This window comes from Peromyscus leucopus, chromosome 22 (assembly GCF_004664715.2).
Source record: "Peromyscus leucopus breed LL Stock chromosome 22, UCI_PerLeu_2.1, whole genome shotgun sequence".
Taxonomy (NCBI): domain Eukaryota; kingdom Metazoa; phylum Chordata; class Mammalia; order Rodentia; family Cricetidae; genus Peromyscus; species Peromyscus leucopus.
In genome coordinates, this window is record NC_051081.1 from 51,567,775 (window position 1) to 51,589,316 (window position 21,542).

General features: G+C 43.9%; 1 protein-coding gene across 16 annotated transcripts in view; it reads right to left on the reverse strand.

The window, feature by feature from the left end:
- Myt1l (myelin transcription factor 1 like) overlaps positions 1–21,542 on the reverse strand; it is a 407,242-nt gene that overhangs the window by 111,492 nt on the left and 274,208 nt on the right. For all 16 annotated transcript variants that reach the window (XM_028883146.2, XM_028883147.2, XM_028883137.2 and 13 more), the window contains exon 9: positions 1,144–1,514. In XM_028883146.2, the coding sequence (XP_028738979.1) occupies positions 1,144–1,514 (371 nt within the window). The remainder of the gene's footprint in view (positions 1–1,143; positions 1,515–21,542) is intronic.

Here is a 21,542-nt window from a genome sequence, read left to right on the forward strand (position 1 = left end):
TTATCCACAGCACACTGGGTTCACACAGCATTCACAGTAATTATTGGCATGAGCTATGATGTAACTTGTTAAGTGTTCTATAATACCATATGAAAGAACCTAGGAAAAATGTGAGTAGCAAATTATTAACATAACAACTTTAAGCCTCTGTAACAATGTAGGACTGTCCAGTAAAGTTCATGCTTTCTAGCACAAATTGCCATGGCTTTGGAATGAGGTGTGTTATTTTATGCCTGAGCATAGGAATAGTGATGCCCGGCTCATTTGCATGATCTAAACATGTTGTTGTATTCTCTCCAATAGATGAGATAATGGCTTTGTATCTGGAAATTAGCTGTTTCAGAATTCAGATTCTTGAAAATTTTTTGAGCCCAAGGGACAAGGGTGAGAAAAAAGTATTCTCATCCTGTTATCATCATTTTTGACATTTCTATGAGGAAAACCCTAAGCCAACAAAAGCTGTATCTAGGATCATGAGAAAACCACTTCCTTCTAGAATATAAGGCTCAAAAATCATGATTTTGAGTCTTGTAAAAACTGGACAGAAAAATATATCCTCTGGAGTGCATTATGGAAGCAACCCATATACTTCACAGCAAGCTTGCACTTTGCTTGAACAACTCACCATATTCTGCCTCAGACCAGAAACCTGGATCTGAAATATGAAGCGCACGACCAATCCACCAACCATTTCCTTTAAGTAGTATCTCTTTTCATCCCAGCCACATGACAATCACCAAAGTGATTCAATCAACAGACAGAATGTACCTCTTCAGCTCTCACACTGGAGGTACAGAGGCTAAGGTTGTGCCAACAGCCATGCTTGAGTACCTCTCGGACAGAACAACTTAAACACCAGACATGCTAGACCAGATTTCTCCCTACATTATTCCACAAATAGCTCAGCATATTGCCATGGCAACCAATCTAAATAACAATTTGACAGAAATCTGAAGCCTAAAAGATAACTTAAAGGAATTATTTGAGACAAACTTTTAAGTTCACATAAGTAGTTTATCCATTTGGTATTGAAAAATCTTAGTCCTGGAATTGTTAGGATGCCAAGGATATTAACACTAGAAAACTCATGCAGAAAACTGACCCCAAATCATGGTCTAAGCTTTGTTAGTACTTAAAGATTACCATTTTCTTCTTCCTCTTCCTCTTCTTCCTCTTCTTCCTCCTCCTCCTCTTCTTCCTCTTCTACATCATCCCCATCTTCATCATCATCATCATCATCTTCATCATCATCTTCCTCCTCAATCTCCTCCTCATCTTCCCGATCCACCTCCTCATCTTCATCATCCTCATCCCCTTGCTCATCATTGTCCTCAGAGAACTCCTCTTCCTCATCTTCCTCCTTATCATCCATGTCTTCAGTACCATCACTCTCATAGCATTCATCTACTGAGGAGCTATCTGCTTTCACTGCAAATGGTTTTCGCTTGGGAGCAGGTTCTTGGGGCTGTTTATCTTGCGTTTTCCTTTTTTTAGCCAAGGGACAACCATATACACTGATAAAAAAAAATAGAGAAAGGACAGAGAAGGAGATTGACGTTACTGCCTGAATATCAGAGCAATGGGATGCCTTGCAGATATTTGGGCTTGAGCATAAATGTCATCATGCAAATGCAAAGGGGCAGGGTGCTACTGTTCTCTTATATACAGTTCTGCTAATGAAAATGACATGACATCGAAGTACAGCTTGATTTGTCTAATTACCATTAGCATGTAGTCAGAGTCCTCTAGGTCACCATTACTATGATTCCAAATGGCATGGAGACCCTAGTTCATGAGGATGGCTATGAAACCCTTCCTCCAGATGCTTCTCAGGCAGTTGAAAGCTCAGATTCAAATTACTAAATATTTTACTATATCACACATGATATTTACATATATTTATTATGTACACCAACATAAGATGTGTATCTTCTAAAAGCACTTGGATATACTTGGATCTGTCTATTTTGAAGACACAATAGTATCTTGAGATGTGAAAACCTACTAAAAGCAGACAAACTACAGATGTTGATGGCAGGTACTGTCTCATTTAAAGGCTGGTCACTGTCAGTGGTAATGTCAGATGGATAATGTCAGTTCCATTCCCAGCCCCCAGAGATTGACTTTGGGGTTACTGGCAGTTGCCATTAAATCAAGATGAATTTGAGCCAGACTCTCCCTCCAAGCTGACCTTTTATATTCTTTCCCTGGGAAAAGATGATTCTCCAAATTATGTGCCTATTTAGTTGTTCTTTTTTTTTTTCTTCCTGGAAAGCTTGTATGTGCTGCAAGGAATAAGGATCAGTGGGAGTGACAAAAATACTATGGGAAATAATGCATGTGTTTAAAATGCCACATGACTTCCCCTTTCACTGGTCAGTACAATAGGAGATTCCTTCAGACTTGGGCTGGCTCAGTGTAGTGGTTTGAAAGAAAAATGGTCCCAATGGGGAGTAGTAGTATTAGGAGGTCTAGCTTTGTTGGAGAAGGTGTGGCCTTGTTGGAGGAAGTGTGTCACTGTAGGAGTAGGCTTTGAGGTCTCCTTCACTAAAGCTATGCTCAGTGTGACACACAGTTGCTTCCTTGCCAGAGGATCAAGATGTAGAACTCTCAGTTCCTTCTCCAGCACCATGTCTGTCTGTATGCCACCATTGCCACCTGCCATGACAACAGTGAACTAAGTCTGTGAACTGGAAGCCAGCCCCACTTAAATGTTTTCCTTTAGAAGAGTTGCCGTGGTCATGGTGTCTCTTCACAGCAATAGAAATCCTAACTAAGACATGAAATTTGGAACCTAGGAATGATGACATGATCACAGATCTTGGCCATCCAGTGCCATGCAATGGGTGTTTAGCAGATGTTGATGCAAAGGGACAGAGCTTTTTGCTCCAGGACTATGAGGTCCAGTAGTGACTTTGACAGGTCAGTGGTATCCTTTCTAATCTTTCACTCTTCTATACCATATACCCCAAACACTTGGACATCATGGCACTGAATCATTTCAGACCAAATGAATTAATTAGGGGTTGTGTGTCCTCTCATACAATATGTGGAGGACACGATATCTAAGGGTCAGGTGATCGAATGCCTGAAAGACCTCGAGAAGTTATGCTGGGAAGAACTTCAAAGGGTAGAAGAACTTTTTCTGGCAGAAAAAAAGACACTTGGAATACATATCAAAAGAATCTGCAAACAATATGGATGGATGTAAGAGAAGCCACAATATAGTTCAGAAAACGGAAACACAAGCCCCAAGGAGCTGAGAGAAGTAGGACAAGAGAGGAAAATAATGGTGTGCCAGACAGGGGCAGGTCCACCCAGTGGGCTGACTGTGGGACTCTTTCTGAGCTCTTGCAGGCAGTTACTGATGACATCAGCTTTGTGTGTTGGAAAGGTCATGGGGAACTGCTAGGATGACCACTGAAGTGAAGCTGGAGATGGTCAGTAAAGGGATGCCTGTGTGGCATTCAGGCGGTGGAAAGGGCCCGGTGATGAGGAGGATGCTGACTGCAGAGATACTATACACTATAGTCTGAGGGAGCCTCCCCTACACTCTGAGACCCCATAGTAGTAACAGGCACCAACCTCTCATGAAAAGAGGTGAGGGTAGGTGCTGGAGTCAGGCTGCATGGCAGAGTATGCAGTGCTGGAACATGGTGAATGGAGCTCACCTGTGGCAGGGCTTATCAGTTGAGTAATTTTGTACAGAGGTTCAACTTTGTACCTCATAGCCACAGCTGAAATGTAAAAACGTGTCCTTCTCACACTGGTACCTTTGTCACAAAATGCAAAAACCAACATGATTCGGTGAGTTCAGTGCCTGGCCCTGATTAGGTCCTTAGTCTGTGACAGTATTTGCTGCAGAATGATATACAGTGGCCTCCGCTCTCACTGACATGTGGTTGGATCTTGACAGCTGTGTCTCCTGATGGTCAGATGTCCCCTTATGGTTAAGCATCTTTGAAGCTACCCTCAGATATGTATGTATATATATATATACATATACATATACATACATATATATATATATACATATATATCAGAAACCAAGGTATCAAGGATGTTCCCAGTTGCCATATATGCATACCAAAGAAGGGTCTGCAGCCTCAAAAGATTAGGGGTTTATTATAATACCATTTATATTGTTGCTTTCACATACTTATGGGCTTTTTAAGAGGACCATGGGAAGAAACAGTCTAAAAGGGAGATATATCTGGTTCACTATCTCTTGGAAGGAAAAAGGGGGACATCTTACCTCTATAAATATTAGTATCATAAATAGTCCTAAATAGTCTCTTAAAAATAACAAATCCCGGCTCTCTCATCAGGCCTCTCTAAGCTGTCTGAAGGGAACTACCTCTGCTCCTTTTTGCTAAATAAACTAATTAAACGATGTATATCTCTTGGCTGAATTCTTTCATTTGAAAAGTCAAGAACTGAGGATAACTCCAGGCTAGTAATAGGACCCTCATGCAAGGGTCTGAGTACTAAGGTCCTTGAGCCTCATCAACATTGAATTGGACACACCTGGCCTCTCTGGCAGAGCCTATGTTTATCCATCTACAAGATGAGTGGTACTAGATCTTCACAGCCTAATTGTGAGGTTACTTAGACTTCCTATGATGACCATTCTTCTTGTTGGAACATACCATGTAAGTGTATGCATCAGTCTTCCAGCCTACTTATATTTTGAACTGCTTTTTGGAAAAAGTGAGTTCAGTGTGATAACAGTAGAATTCACTGGCTTCAAACACTAACACCTCCTGCCAGTTTACTTTGTTTGTTGCTCTGGTGTTTTTCTATGTCCTTAAAACACAGTGAAAAGTGTCTCACCTCAGTTATATGCAAATTCCTTGACGTCTCTCACTAACTGCCAGCTCCTGGTGTCCACTTTTATGTGATAACAAATTCCGAGTCCAGACACATTTTACCCAATATTAGAAGCTGACTCAGGAGCCTGCTCAGGTCATCAGAGACCTGGAAAAGCCCTGGGACTGTATTTGGGCTGTGGATCCTGCCAAACTCATGTCTTATGGATGCTGCATCTGCTGATAGGTGGCAGCTTGGGAGGAGGAAGAGAAGTTTCATGCTCACCTATGCACTTGGAGTACTGTGAACTACCAAAGCTGTGTCCATAAACACATTCATGTCTTTCCAAATGACAACAAAATTACAGTTCTTGGATGTCCTCAGATTGAAAAAACCAAGTGGATTCCTGGCAGAGTGCTTGAAGCATCCATGAAGCCATCCAGGTTGAGGGCTAAAGTTAATATCTTTGGCTTCTCTTCTCATGTTCCACTTCAGAGATTATCCAAGAGCAATTGCTATTTCAAATAAAACTCATTGACTCATTCTTTAATCCTTTGAATCACATGGTGTAGCCTCACCAGGTGTGTGCCTTCTCTGAGTGGCCAGTGGAACCTGTCTGGTGGTAGATAGCCAATGAACACTCATGGGACAATCCACTATGTCCTTGCTGGTGAAGGATGAGAGTGTACCATGTCCTAGTGGGGTTACAGGTCGCATGATGCCTTTTTTGTTCTCCAGAGTGATGTGACAGAAGGATCTGTTGATTCCTTAGTTTCTGAGTTGCAGCATCTAACACAGTAGCCTCATAGCATATGCAGGTTTTTAATTAAAGATAACTGAAAGTCCAATTTCTGTGCTTTACTAGCCATATTTCAAGTATCCAGGGCTACATGGGGCTAATGGTTATCATATGGTCATGGTCAGTGAGGAGAAGCAATCTCATATCATTTGAGAGTCTAGCATGTTCTCTGGATTGCTTAGTGCATACTAGGCAAGTGAAGAAATAATGAATGTCATGGAGATGAAGGTGAGGATGGACCATGGTAGAGAGACCTGGAATTTGGAAGGCAGCATAAGGTTCTTGAAGGCAAACTTAGAAAAACCCACTGGTCCTGGAAAGCATGTGAAGAGTGTCCAGCAGGCCAAACACCCACACCTGAGGGGTAGAACAGTTTTGTTACTTGGCCTTAGGTATGTACTGAAGGTTCCTTCCTCGTCTCCAAGCACTGCACACCTGAGAACTAAGTGTGTCCTTGGAGATCAAATTCATTTGTAGTGTGCCGATTTGCTTTTCCTCTCCTCTGGTCCCATCAGTTCACATAAAATACAATGTGAACACTGCAATTCGATTGCATTTATATTTTTTATACATGGTTGAAACATCAAGGAATTAGCAAAGATGTTTACTGCTGACATCACTGTAGTTCAATAGTATTTCATTGACTGAAACAATTTTATAATTTTTCCATAGTGTCTCCATAAAGTGGTTCTTAATGCAGGCGCCAGGCATAATCATGGTTGCAGCCTCACCTCAGAGTCAGGCTCTAGACTTGATTCAAACAAACTGCCCTCAAAGTCTGTGTATCATCTCTGTCCAGAGATAGAGAGAAAATGGAAAGTAGAGAGGAAAGCGAAATAACACTTAAACAGAAACAGTGACTGGGCTCTGTGTCTTAATCTCTCTGTAGCCACATGAAGACACCTTACTGCACTCTCCTCCAACTCTGCCTCCGGCGCCCCCAGAGTATCTTAATTTTGAAACACTTATAAATCTTTGTTTGACTGGTTCTCTGTGTTCTGTAGTGGGCTCTTCTGGAGGTTGCTTGCTATGGTTTACCCTCCATGGATTTGAGTATGTAAAACACAGAATTCTTCAAGTCTGGATTCTGGGTTATGTTTAGTTGGTTTTTGTTTGTTTGTTTTTGTTTTGTTTTAAACATGTGCTTTCTTTATACAGGTACTAAACAGGAGCAGACTCTGTGTAACTGAAAATGAGCTTGGCAGCCTTTCCTTTGCCCATGGTCTCTGCCACAGTCACCGATAGGAGAGGATGGAATGCAGGTATCTCATGGCCTCTCTGGGAGCTGTGTTTAGTAAGTGTCCAGTGGCTGCTAAGTTAGCTCAGAGCTCTCCAGTCATTCTTTATGATCACGGGTAGCCTTTTCCTGTGTGGCTTATAGTGTTTTCATTCTGTTAAGCTTAGTAGTTACTTTGTGATAAGTAACACAATCCTGAAATACTGAGTTCTAGCTGCAGCTGTCTATAATGTTACTGGCAGAACATTTACTTCACTCATAGGTGGTGTTTTCTGCACCTCAGTCCAGAATGTCACTGCTGGAACACTTACTGCATATGTGAATAATGTTTTTTATGGTCCTATAGATAGAACTCAGGGCCTCACACATATTAATACTCTACTGAGCTACATTCCCAGTTCACCTTTTTGTTGTTGTTGTTGTTTTGAGACACAGGTCTCTATAATAGGCTCCTGCTGGCCTTGAACTCATTCTCTACCTCTTTGTTTCTGTCTCCCAAGTAGCTGAGGTTATAGACCTTTATCACTATTCGACCCTCACAATGACCCTGTGAGGCAGGACTCTTGATGCCCTCTTGAAGGGACAGAGGTTTGCTTAGGGCCACACCTCTGGGCATCATTGGTCAGAGTTTATAACTCCCCTGTGTTCATGCCAGGATTTCCGATTTTTAACATCTACTAATCCTGCCCTGATTTCTTACTGGGTTATTATAAGGGCCATTAACAATGGTGCTTTTTCTATAAAGCCTTTTATGTAATAAGTAGGCGTTCAGGAAGCATCTGCTGCATGAAGATTGAGCGAGTTTGTCTGCTTATTTATTCAGGAAGTGTTTTCCTGAGCAGTGCACATGATTCTAATGTCATGAGACAGCAGAGATAGGTCTGCGGAGAAGGGAAGTAGAGTACTTCACAGGAAGACACTATGGGGAAGAGGGAACAGCAGAAACACAGAGAGACAGAGGTAGACAAACAAAGAGAGGCCAAGACAGACAGATACAGACAGAGAGACAGAGAGAGAGATAAAGAGAAGCAGAGGCAGACAGACCCAGAGAGGCAGAGACAGACACGGGGGGGGGGTGGTGGTGAAATACAACAAAGACAAATGAAGAGAGATTGAAAAGTAGAGAGGGGTAGGCACAGACAAAAATAGAGAGACGGAGACAGAGAGAGGCAGAGACAGAAACAGAGAAAGGCTGAGACAGACAAACACAGAAAGACAGAGGTAGAGGGACTCTGAGCTGTAACATTAGTAATGAGATAGACATGTAGGGTCAGGATAAGGTGATGGGGTCAGAAGAGGCCCCAAGAGAGTAAAAAGTGACAGACATGGCCATGTTCACACTGACTGCAGTGATGACTTCTCACCTGTAGTATGGGAGTGAACTGGCAGAGAACAAAATAGGATGGGGGTGTGTAAAAGACATGTGAGGAGTGGTATCAATCATAACTCACCTAGCTTGGGCATGGAATAAACAAGACCCATGTTCAAGTGATCAGGAGAAGGAGCAAAGGACAACCTCTGGCCTTCCAGCCTGGTAGAAGGTACCAAAAATTGGTAGAGAGGATCCAGGAGGAAACTAGTATCTACTAGCTTATTTGTGGTTAGGAAGAAGGGAAAAGCCAACTAAGGCTTGTGCACTAAACTTGTGTTCCCTTATAGATGTCATTTGGTAGGTGGCCTCAGCAAGGTGGGACTGGAAATGAGGTTTGAAGTAGACATCAGTGGATGGGATTCTGTCTAAGACCCTCACTCCACTGTTTCCAGGAAAACACTGCTGTAAAACTGTCGCCACCCACTGCTGCCCATCCCAACAGCATTTCTAGCCAGATGTACTGCCTACCATCCTCCTGCCAGAACACAGTGTACTGTGGATGTTACTATGGGGGAGAAACGAGAAGAAGGTTCTGAGTTGTTCTTGAAACTCTCTGTAGAGTACAGGAAAGCACTTAAAAATACTTTCAAAAGAATTTGAACCACTGTACTATTCAATTAAAGAGCTAGAATTTCAAACTTCTTCATAAGATACTTAACCACACACTAGTAAAACTAAGTCAGTTGTAACTATGTCCTAGTGTTTTTTCTTAGTTTGTTAACTGTGTTCTGTAGAGGGTGGTTAACAGATGTCTAGTTTATTTGGAAACTTCACATCCACTTTCAATTTAAACTCATCGTAAATCATAAATATTCTAGACATTGAAAAATATTTAATAAAAATTGTACATAAATGTATATTTTATCTTTATCTACAGATTTTAAACATGAACTTCTCAGAGTCACATACTTGCTTTTTAGCTTTAAAAATGCACTTACACGACATAGTCCAGTATTAAACACATACTACCATGAACAGTAATTCAAAGAGATAAAGTATAAAACAACCATTAACCTTTGACTTCCCCCCCCCAACCACACCAACAGCTTTCAATTTATAAAAACCAGCAGAGGCAGCTCTGGTGGTCACTGCAGAGAAACCTCACTCAGAACTTAAGCCATTTTCCAAACCAGCTCTGGCAGAGATTTGGTTCCTTGGGATTCTTACATACATAACTGCTCCGGTTGCTGAAATCCTACATGAAGTCGAGTACACTTTCTCGAGTCACAACTTTTATCGGGCCTGTCAGATTTCTTCAATAGCTTTTCTCCAGGCTATCTTATTTACACTCCAATGGTTGTCTTTTTTCAATGTTTTTTTTTTTTTTTATTAGCACATCATTTAAAAAGTCAGCTTGAAAAACCAGTAATCCTCCAAGTCTTCTTTGCTTCTTTGACAATCTCGGAATAAGTGCTCATAGCACGCTCCCTGGATTTCAGTTTAAGCATTGCCTACTGGGATTCTTTGGGAGATAAGAGCTCGAGAAGGTACCTTCTCAGATGGACAGGTGCATGTCCAGTCCACAGATTTTCCCAATGACCACCATGAAACAGGGTCTACCCAGGCCGCGGTGCCGACTATTGTACTATTGCATTTTCTCTCCTGTCTATTACCACTGTATCTGTGGATATTTCTATATATGTCCTAATTGGTTCTCCAACTCTCCTTCAGGTACCAAACTCCTGTGTGCAAGTTTCTGTCCTAATGACACACACACAAGTCAGCCTTCTTGCGGCCTTCTCCTGCCTGTGCCTTTTCACCCTAGGCTCTGTGTGTTCACCCTCCTGGGGACACTTCTGCTCCTCACTAGGCTGGTTCTTCTTCCTGGCCTTCAGATGTCCTCAGTGGAGCCCATCTTCAAGACCCCGAACTCTCTGAGGCAGGGTGTATGGAGGCACGTGCTATGAACCCTTGCCTATCTAAAATGTCTTTACTCTACCTTTGCACAAAATTGTTGGTGTGCTTCTAATTGCAAAGAAATTTCCCTCAAAGTTTCCTTTCTTGCCTGTATTCTGGTGTCTTGTAGTGCTGCCCTGGGTGAGACTGAGATTCCTCAGATTTTCTCGGTGGCAGATATGTGTACCAATGTCACGTGGGTCTGCAGAGTAAGTTCTAGGAGGCTGTGGTGACCTTCTGCACTGCCCACTGTTCCTTTCAGATTCCAGAACATAGGCTCAAGGGAGGCACTGTGGTCTGTCTGTCCTGCCTGCTTTCAGTTTTCCATACAATGAATGACTTGTTGAATCCTGCTGGATTCACTGGAAGATAGTTCTCGGGGCGACCACTCATGTACATGCACCAGTCCACTGGCCACATGGAACAGAGGCGTCTCACACAAACATAGAGCCATCCCCAACTTTTTCCCCATTTCCACCCGTCTCAAGAACCTGCCACTATGCACACTCAGTCTTCAGAGGCTTCCTCTAGTAGGTGCCTCGTGGCTGCCTCCCATGCCTTCTATATCAGCAGAAGATCCAGCTCACAGCAGGGCCAAAGACTCAGCTGGGTTAGACAGGACTTTGCATCACTGTTATTCTCCCCTGGATGTTTCTGCCTTTAGAAGCCAATTCCCAGCTACTAGTCAAGTGAGGCCTGTGCAGCAGAGGAATCAATCCATGTTCTGATCCTCACCTTGAACTAAGACAAGGGCTACTGAATTAAGAAATTTTAACTTGTCTGCATCTTCCCATTTCACTTTAGCTTCTGTTGTTGTCCAGTCTGGTCCACTATCATAGCCATCCTTTCTTCATTTTTCTAGAGTTCTGTGTTCATTCATGATTCGTACTGTTGGGAGTTTCCTCTCCTACTCATCATTAAGGCCCATCTCAAGTTCCTGATTCTGTGTCAAGTCATTTCCAATCAGGCTAGAATTCAAGATTGTTTATCCTATATTCTGCACAGGAGATATTTCCTATCTATTGTAAACTACCTTGATTATTTCACATGTGCTGGTGCTGGCTTATTGCACTAATGTAGTAGTTTTATTTGGTGTGGGGCTGCTGCCAGATATTAATTATCTTGCATGACAAGAAGGCTTCAAAACCTCTGTTTCTGTTGGTTGACTGCAGAAACAATTGGCAGTGGCCTACCAGCCTTTATTGCTTGGTTCTATCAGCTCCCACCTTTCAGTAAAATGCATACAGCTTCTTTTCTCTCCATAAAAGGTATTGATTGCCCTTGACATTTGTGAGATCAGAATGCTGCAGATGTTAAAACTATTCCAACAGCCAAGCCACTCATCAGCAGTAAGATTGGCAGATTAATCTGGTCCATTCATGCCCTTAGATTACTAGGGTGTGCTTTAAGTGAGATTCTATTTTAACCAAAGAGCTTGGGTGGCTAAGAGGTCTTCCAAAAGTGTTCATTTTAATATGGCCTAGTGGCCTATCACACCACTAACATGTACAGGGGAGGAGCCGTAAAAACCATCTGATCCAGCTTTGACCTAGAAAATGCAGTGGCACACCCAATGTCAAACATTAAACCAGACTTTCTATGTCAAAAACACCTCTTCGACCCAGCCAAAATGAAAACTGATGTACATATTCAGAGAGAAAAATGTTTCCTAGGGACCTAACCATACTTTACATTTCTAGTTCTCACTAGTTATAGGCATTCTGGTTACATCAGTTCAAAGGAACATGTCCAGATAGGTAATTGCTGGGAACAAACACCACTCACTCAGCTGGACCATCATGTGGTATCATGGTACTATTTCCATCTTATCTTACTGAATGAATATGCTCAAGTTGGCACTGATATGCTTGATCAGATAGGTTGAGCATGTATGTGACAGTACAGCTCTGGGTTTATCTTCAGCTCAGTGGAAAGATGTACCTTTGAGTTCATGGTAGACAACGTGGCAGCATCCTTGGCAAAGTACTATTCAACTCTGAATGTCATTGTACTCAATGCCTCAGTCCCTGTGGCCTAGAAACTCCTAGGGTTTCACCGGTGCTACTACCATGACTTCTAGCAGATGGAGCTACAAGTCTGACTATGATAGTTGTGTCTCTAGCAAACTTATGAGAAAAATCAATGAACTAAAATCTATCCTTGATGGGAGGTCAGGGCTTATGAGATGGATGTGTGAAAAGGCAGTGTGCGTGAGGGCAGTGTGCATGTGTGAAGGCACAGAGATGTGAGGGCAGGCAGAGCGTGTGTGTGTGTGTGTGTGTGTGTGTGTGTGTGTGTGTGTGTGTGTTTGTACCTCTGCTAAGACAAAATGCTTTCAACTGGGTCAGCTGTTGCTTTCATTCACCTTCTCCTCATGAAACTCAGGGGCAGGTGGACAAATGGCCTCTGTGAAACACCTGGTTTCTCCTGTCAGTCATCATCAGTCCTTGTCTTGACATCCCCCCTTTTATCTGCCTGCACCCCACCTTGCTATTCTTCTCCTTATCCCATCTCTACTATTTCCCTCCTGTTTCTTCTCCTCCCTCCCCTGTTGGGCCCCCTTATTCTCTTACTTTCCTGGCAAGAAGAGATCCAAACACCCTCTGTGCTTTGAGTGCTCTTGCAAACTGGCCCCTGTGAGTTCCCATTCCCAGCCCTTCATCTCAAGGACTGGACATCAGCAGTGTCTCCTTCTGACCTTGAGGCCCTCTGTACTACACTCTTCTAGCAGCCACGTGTTCAGTGCTACCCTCTGCCCTGGAGTGCCCTCTGTGTTCTCCCTGCCTTTCTCAGCCCTGGGTTCATTCCGAGCACTGCCATCACCCTGTCCCCAGGCTGAATTTTCCATACATTGCAGCTCTCCTGGGATGATGATTCTGCAGGGTGGGACCTCAGACAGAAAAGGGCTAGTGCTTGTACTGTGTGGTCTCTGCCCTAAGCCATTCAAGTTCTCCTCCTCACCCTCTTGGAGAGCAGGGTGTGGTGGTTTGAGTAAGAATGCCCCCCATAGGTCCATAGATTTAAATGGTTGGTCACCAGGGAGTGGCGTTATTTGAAAAGATTAGGAGGTGTGACCTTCTTGGAAAGAGTCACTTGTGGTATAAAGAGTTTTCAAAAGCCCATGCCAAGCTCAGAGTCTCTCTCTTAACCAGTCAATCAAGATGTAGCTCTCAGCTACTTCTCCAGCACCATTTCTGCCTGTGTGCCACCCATGCTTCGCACCATGCTGATAATGGACTAAACCTCTGAAACTGTAAGTATGCCCTCAGTTGAATGACTTCTGTAAGAGTTGCCTTGGTCATAGTGTCTCTTCACAGCAGTAGAACAGTGACTAAGACACAGTGACATGATTGTTCACCACTATGATTCAATAAGTAGCTTGGAAACTTGGATGTTTATCAAGTAGCGTTTACTGAGTGTGAGTGAAGGAGCATGGAGGGTCTCCCCAGGCCTTCTGCTTCATTATGGCTCCTCCCCTCTATATGAAATCCTGCATGGTCCCTTCCTGACTCAGTTTCCTTCCCAACATTATGTTTAACATCCTCTGTGGTAGTTTGAATGTATTTGGTCCCCATAAGCTCATAAGGAGTGGCACCACTAGGAGGTGTGACTTTGTTGGGTTGGGTATGACCTTGTTGGAGAAAGTGCATGACTGAGGGGGCGGGCTTTGAGGTTTCCTATGCTCAAGCTACTCCCAGTGTCGCAGTTGACTTCCTGTTGCCTTCTGATCAAGATGGAGCCTGCACCATGTCTGCCTGCACGCTGTCATACTCCCTTTCCATGATGATAATGGACTGAACCTCTGAACCTGTAAGTGAGCCATCCCAATGAAATGTTTTTCTTTATAAGAGTTGCCGTGGTCATGGTGTCTCTTCACAGCAATAAAAACTCTAACTAAGACAGAAGTTGGTACCAGGAACTGGGGTATTGCTGTGATAGGCTGGATCATGTTTTTATTTGGAAGAATTTTGACTTTGGTACTTAGGGTTAGAAAAGCAGTAGAAAGCTTTAAGCACTGCTCAATGGAAGACAGTGGTGCTAAAGTTCTTTGAACTGTCAGGGGCTCACTCAAGAGGTTTCAGAGGAGAAAAATTTTAGTATGTTGCCTAGAGATCGCTCTTGTGATATTTTGGTGAAGAATATGGCTGCCTTTTGCCCTTGTCCAAAAAGTCTGCCTGAGTCTCAAGTAAAGAGTTTTGGATTAATTCAGTTGGCAGAGGAAATCTCGAAAAAGCCTAGTATAGATTCTGTTGTGTAGTTATTAGTGTTTTATAATGATGAAGATTTATAATGAAAAGGAATAAGCTGAACAAATTAAAATACAAAATGTACAGATTGAGAAAAGGGGCACTAGGAATTGGAATGGAGCTAAATCCTGTGTTCAAGGAGATAAAAGGATTTAAAAATGAAATAAAGGGAGTGGTGACCTCAGGGCAAGATCCCATCCAGCTAAGTTTCCAACTTGCAAAAAGGAAGCTTAGAGCCAGATGTGGTGGTGCATGCCTTTAATCTAAGCACTGGGAAGGAAGAGTCTGGCAGAGCTCTCAGTTTGAGGCCAACATGGCCTACAGAGCAAGTTCAAGGACAGCCAAGCTTAGGTAGTGAAGGTAACAATCAAAAACAGAAAGTTGATGAAGATGTAATTGAATGAGGGGGCCATATCCCAGCTCCAGCAAGCAGCAGAGCTTGGCAGCTTTGGCCACATGATTCTGGCTTTAGAGTTAAGGATAGAAGAAATTGGTTGTGGAATTTGCTTCTGTGCCTAAGGAAAGCCTCCAAGGCCAGGCAAGTATCAGGAGTGTCCCTCAATGAAGGCCTAGAAAGGCCATTATGTGAAGCTGTGAAGGTGAAGCCTGGATTGCCTTAGAAACCCCAAGATGTTAGAGATGCCAGAGCCATGGGATACCTGCCAAGGAAAGCTGCTAACAGGGAGTGGAACCAGCCAAAGAGAAAGAAATGTGTTGCAGTCAACAAATCTGAATGGAACTGGAGAACTGAAGAGCGTTTTGACATCAGACATAGAGATGCAGAGTTTGGAGTTTGCCCAGATGGTTTTCAGTCTTGTTTTGGTCCAGTATTTTCTTGCTATATTCCTTTTCCCTTTGGAACAATAATGTATATCCTGTGGCATTATATGTTGGGAGTATGTGATCTGTTTTATGATTTTGATTTTATAGGGGATTATGGTTAAGAGATTGCATGAATCTCAGAAGAGACTTTAAACTTTGGACTTTTAAATATTTTGAGGCTGTGATAGACTATGGGGGCTTTTGAAGTTGGATTAAATGTATTTTACATTATGATATTGTTAAAAGCTTATGGGGGCCAGGGAGTGGAATGTGATAGTTTAAATGTAATTGGCCCCTATAAGCTCATAAGGAGCGGCACTACTAGGAGGTGTGACTTTGTTGGGTTGGGTATGACCTTGTTGGAGAAAGTGCATGACTGAGGGGGCAGGCTTTGAGGTTTCCTATGCTCAAGCTACTCCCAGTGTCACAGTTGACTTCCTGTTGCCTTCTGATAAAGATGGAGCCTGTACCATGTCTGCCTGCATGCTGTCATACTCCCTTTCCATGATGATAATGGACTGAACCTCTGAACCTGTAAGTGAGCCATCCCAATGAAATGTTTTTCTTTATAAGAGTTGCCGTGGTCATGGTGTCTCTTCACAGCATTAGATACTCTAAGACATCCTTCTTCCTCATGCTCAGCTATCTAGGAAATGTATACCTACTGTTTCCCTCTTCCTCACAAACTCCCTTGGAGCTCAGATCATCTCATCTTCTGAGAGCTTTGGCAAAACCTTCTCCTCAGGGAGAAGTTGAGTCCTTGCTTTGGGTATTTCTTTGTGTGCACGGCATGGCCCGTGATTACCAAGATTGAGATGGGAAAAATATATCACCTTAGTGTGGCTCATATATTCAGATAGAGATAGACCTAATTCAGATAGTTCACTGGTGAAACCTGCTCTTATATCTATCTATCACTTCTTTCTCTATCTCCCTTTAATTCTCAAGGCTGAAAAATTTCTCAGAAACATACAGTGAATGGCCAACATCAGGTAGATGAATACACACAGGGTTACCCGTCTTCTTTGAAATTGGCACAGTCTCCCTGGGAAGAAATTTTACAAGTGGGTTTGCAGCAAGTGTCTCATCAGATTCTAAGACAACAGAGTATTGTGTTGTGTTGTAATGCAGAAAAGGAAACCTCTCTCTGAGGAAAGTTGTGATGATCCTCTGGGTAGGAGGAGAATCATAGGACACTTGAATGATGTAGACTGTGCACAGCTAGGAGGAATTGGATGTTAAACTGTGTATGAATACCCTCTGGGAAGATGGCTAATACATCTTGTCCAAGTCCTGCAGCTGACAGAACCAACACTGGGGTAATATGAGTCTTCCCACTTCTAATGTTTCAGAAAATCAGACTGCTGCTGTCAGGATGCTTCCTTACACTGAAATCCATGAGTTTGACAGAGTACATTGTAAGAGGCATGAAGTAGAACAGATCTGGGGGCCTTCATAAAGTCAAACTTCTGTCTCTGCCTTATATTCAGAACCAATGACAGAACTCAGAAATAATCACATACCACCATGGACACATGTGCTTCTATCTCTGACTATGGTATATCTGATGTGTCACATGATCTTTGAGGGCAGGAGGCTACCTCCTTGACCTTTTTTTTTTGTTTTGTTTTTTGAGACAGGGTTTCTCTGTGTAGCTTTGTGCCTTTCCTGGGACTCACTTGGTAGCTCAGGCTGGCCTCGAACTCACAGAGATCCTCCTGCCTCTGCCTCCTGAGTGCTGGGATTAAAGGCGTGCGCCACCACCGCCCAGCCCCTCCTTGACCTTTAATCATATTTCCTGGTTTAGGGACATCTATGCAATCAGTCTTCTGTAAGTAGTGTGTCAAGATATCATGGATCTCTCTAGACTCACAGTTTCTTTTACATGTTCATAAAAGTTGGCGATCACTTCAAACCTGACTTATGTGATTCTTGACCAAATGCTGTAATTTCTGAGATAAAGAAACTAGAAAATCTTCCAAACTCATCAGAGGCATTGCTTAGGAGCACAGCTCTGCCATACGGTCCCATCTTCTCTATCTCCACCCTTCTACAAAGCCCTGCACCACCTGATGTAGCGTCTGTCACTTGCCCCTGGAGGAGCTGCTGTGCAGGGCTGGTGGCTGTGGCGAGCTGGCTGCCTGGTGTGGTCTGGCTGAGTGTTGAGTGCCATGAGAGTGGGACCAAGCTCTAAGAACTGCCTCTGGATACAGAATCCCCACGAGCTGTTTCAAACCCGAATTCAATAATCAGAACTTGAGTAATCACAAAAATGGTGCTTAATTATTTCAAAGTACCATAAACTGTGAGGGTGATTTTGTTTGCTTCATTTGTCCCCTTGTCTCTGGAAAAAAATTTAAGAGTAACATATTCTAATTAAAAATCCTTAACTCCCTGCATTTATTTTTATTATGTTTTTAGGTGATGTAAAAACATTGTTGCCCTCGTGAATGACATGAAATGCTAATGCCTTTCAGAACATCAGGCATAAGGATTGGTCCTTAGTGTCATTTGTGTCTATACTCCCTGGACATTTAGTGACAGTCCTCTGCTCCGTAGAAAGTCTTTCTCTCTCAAGCATCCCTGAGGTGTAAGGGACAGGGTGAAGCTCTGGAGGAGCTCTGGTGGGCAAGGGACCCTGACTGCCCTGGGCCCACTGCCTCCTAAACCACAGTCACTCAGCACTGGCCCCTGCACTGGGAAAGCCAGCAGATACAGCTTCACTAGACAGGAGCAGCAGAGGGGCTCATTTTCCCGAAAATTAATCAGAACACCCTGTACATGGACAGGGTGTTTATGCACAGCTCTAGCAGGAGCAGGCAAGTTCGGGACTGACCTACCGAAGACAGGCTTCCAGGATTTGGAAAGATTCTTTTGAGTTTATCCCAAAGACTGGCATGACAGGAGACCGTCTCCAGGTAGAAGGGGCTGCTGAGCCTGCAAAGAGTGTTGGGGGGTGAGGTGGGGGTACAGGACAGAGGGCTGTCTGCTTCCCTTATGAGAACCTTCAGAGAGTGCCAAGAGAGAGAGTGTGGGCGTAGCCCCTGCCCTTTGGCATTTTTTCCCATTCCATGTGAGTCTGCGAAGAGCTGGGTGGCTTCATTTTATCATCTAGAGACAGAAACTTTACCATTATTCTGAAGTTAAACCTAAAGGAGCCTGACTGAATGAGAGGCCAACAGGTATCAAAGGCTCCATTCACCACCTCTATATGACACATGAGTGGCCCTGTGAAGACCTTCAGGCCCGTCCATGTTCCATCCAATGGTCAGAGTCTAATTCTCCTTTGTACCAGGTCTGGTTTAGGAATAAAGGGAATTTTCTAGGTGGCTGACCCAAGGACTGGGGGCCTCGTATGGCTGTGCTCCAGTCTGACCACAACTGGTGCAAGATGCCCAGAGGGCATGCTGATGACCCATTTTATAGCTATGGTTTAAGGTGGCTATGAAGGGTGATCCCTCAGTTCCTCTTCTCAATCCGGGGTCTAGAGCTCAAGGCTGAACAGGTGATTGCTGAGTTCTGGGACCTAGCCCATTCTTTGACTTGACTCTAGAGAGATAGTCACACCTTGGCCCAACCTGAGAGTAAGTACTCTGGGAGGCTAGCTCATTCTCAAAAGGGGAAAAACATTGCTTAATATGCTAACCGTTTTGTCTTGCAGAATGCTCTTGCAAAAACATTGTAAGTTAAGTGATCAATTTTTTAAAAGGGCGGCTGTTTTCTGGATAAGCAAGAAGCCTGTTAAACATGATTACACAGCATCCTCTTCCCAGAGAACAATAAGGGCTTCCTGATCTTCCACTCTAGGAATGTGGTATTGCCAGACCCCACCCTACAAGTAAGAAACCCTGACACAGGGTCCCCATGTCCTTTACTCAGCCATATAAGGCTATTCTATCCCCCAGGGAAAACTGAAACCCTGAAGGTATTAGCAGAAGTACTACTCCAAACACTTAGGCATTGTCAACAGTAAGAGAATCACATGAATTACAGCCAGTCTCAGGATGGAATTCAGCATCATTATACTATCTAATGATAAGGCAAAAGGCTTATATTAAGTAGAAAATAATTAAAAATAACTACAAAGTTACAGCTGTAACATGAAGCCAACCTATAAAAGAAGAGTCATGATATATTAAAAACTACAAACAAGAAGCTGAAGGTGTGTTCTCACCCCTTAGCTAGTCAGGTGATAGGAACTGAGGGGCAGGACTCTAACACGTGACAATAACAGAATCGCCCCTTCATATGGGGCTGTCATAATTTACACTTGCCCTTCTTTAAGCAGGTGCCCGACCTTCATTTGAAATTCAAGTTTGAGCCAGTCTCCGTGTTTCTCCGGTTTCTCCTGCCAGCTGCATCCCTCGGGAGCTGACAAAGGGCACCTATACAGTCCACTCTTCTTCAGCCGCCCTTTCTCTCCCCAGTGTCTTGGAAGTTGCCCTGTAGCTGGAGGTTCCGCTGTCCTGGCAGCCCATGTGTACACCTAGGTCTAAGATGAAGGATGCCCCAGAGATAGCTGATAGACAGACTCACTTCCAGGGTAGCAAGGTAGTAGAAGACCCTGGGCTGGATTCCTCCATCCCACCTTTTCAAACTTGTTTGGAACAAGTTGGGTCAATGCAAGAAGTTTGTCATTGTCCCACTAGCCTCAGGGAAGACTGGGTTCCTTTCTTACTCGCTATAGTACTTTGCCTTTTTTTTCCCTAACCTGCTAGTCACCTTTGGAGTAAGTGGGTGGGTGGGCGGTTGAGGGGCCTGGAGGAAAGAAAGACTGTCTCCAGACTGGGTAAAAAAGAAACATGGGGAAGAAAGACTGGCTTAAAGGATTGAGTCCCAGTGATAGGAAGGGACTGGGCCTGCTGTGATGTGCATCTCAGGAGGCTACTGCTTCTGTCCCTGGGACTGTTATTTCCAGGGGATTCTGAGGACCTAGGGATCCTGAAGGGGGAAGAAACTGTCTACATCTTGGTGGACTGACTGTGTCCTGGGATATGCCTGATCAGGAGACTACCACTGCTCTATTGGCCTGCTAACTCCTCACAGCCTTTCTGTGTATCACCATCCCCATCCCGACCACACTATGCCAATATGGAGAGGACACATGAGCAATGAGGACCTTGTATCCACTCCTGGGCTCAGTGTCCCTCACCACCATACTAGTTATGGCTCTAGAATTAATTATGGTGGCCACAGAGGCTCAGGGTAGGATGTGTCCTGGCCATACTTAGGCCAGGACAGGCCAGCTCCTGGACATAGGAAGGCCGGCCCACACTGCTGCATGGCTGCATAGTACCTCATTTCCCAATCTTGTCCTTAGTGAGGTTGGTAGGCACAGGACCCCTCTGATTTTCTGAGGGAGAATGTGACACTCAGGCTCCCCTACTCTTCTGATACCTGTCTCATGCCAGCTGGGAGCCAAGGTCTCATTCAGAGTACAGCAAGTCACCTGATTGTCTGGGTTGATAAGAAGTAGGCAAGAGTGCAGCAAGATGAATTATTAATGGAAAGAATTGCATCCAGTGTGTCCCTGCTCTATCCTCCCTGAAGTCTCAGGAAATGAATCCTTTTGTACAGGCAGCATCCTTCTGTATCATTCCATACAGCCTTAGCCACAAGTTACAGCCCTGCAGAGTGGCCACTGAAAGACAGGAGCAGGTTGCAGAGCCTGAAATCGCACAGTGATGCTGTGAGCTCTCTGCAGGAAGGAGGGTGGCTTATCCCAATGTGTTCAGAGTAGCAGAAGCACCAGAGACAACACTCATTCTTTCTCAATGGGGAAGGAGAGAGTCCTGGAGGGTTGTCATGGTCTCCAGCTGATATCCTGATTATCTTCTAGTCTTGAAGCCTTTCCTTTGTTATCCACTGGGGCTCTATGAAGGCAGTGGGAGGTCTCCACAATACCTTCTAGGTCTCAGAGTATGTGCTGACCCTCCAGTACCCACAGATAGCAATGAGTGGCTGACCCTGGAAAAGTGGCTTAAAAAAATGTCCCATGTCTCCCTGAAAAGTGATGCCCTCTCCTCCCCTAGGGAGAAGCCACATCTTGTAGACAGTTTCTCGTTGCTCAGCTACACAAATGCATCTGTGATCTGAATCAAAGTGAAATCTCAGTCGCTGCTAGTCACACTCACAATCCTGGCCACTAGTGTGTGTGTGTGTGGTGTGTGGTGTGTGTGTGTGTGTGTGTGTGTTACTACTCTCTCTTGGGTAGTGACACTGGGTGGGGGTGCTGGGGCAGGGTGAGGACACAGGCTGTACGTCCCGTGGATATCAGAGCAGGAATGTCTACCCCATTTGTATAGAGTTGATGTCCATAGTTTGAATGTGAGTTCTTGTTCTGTACACACTCTGTATCAG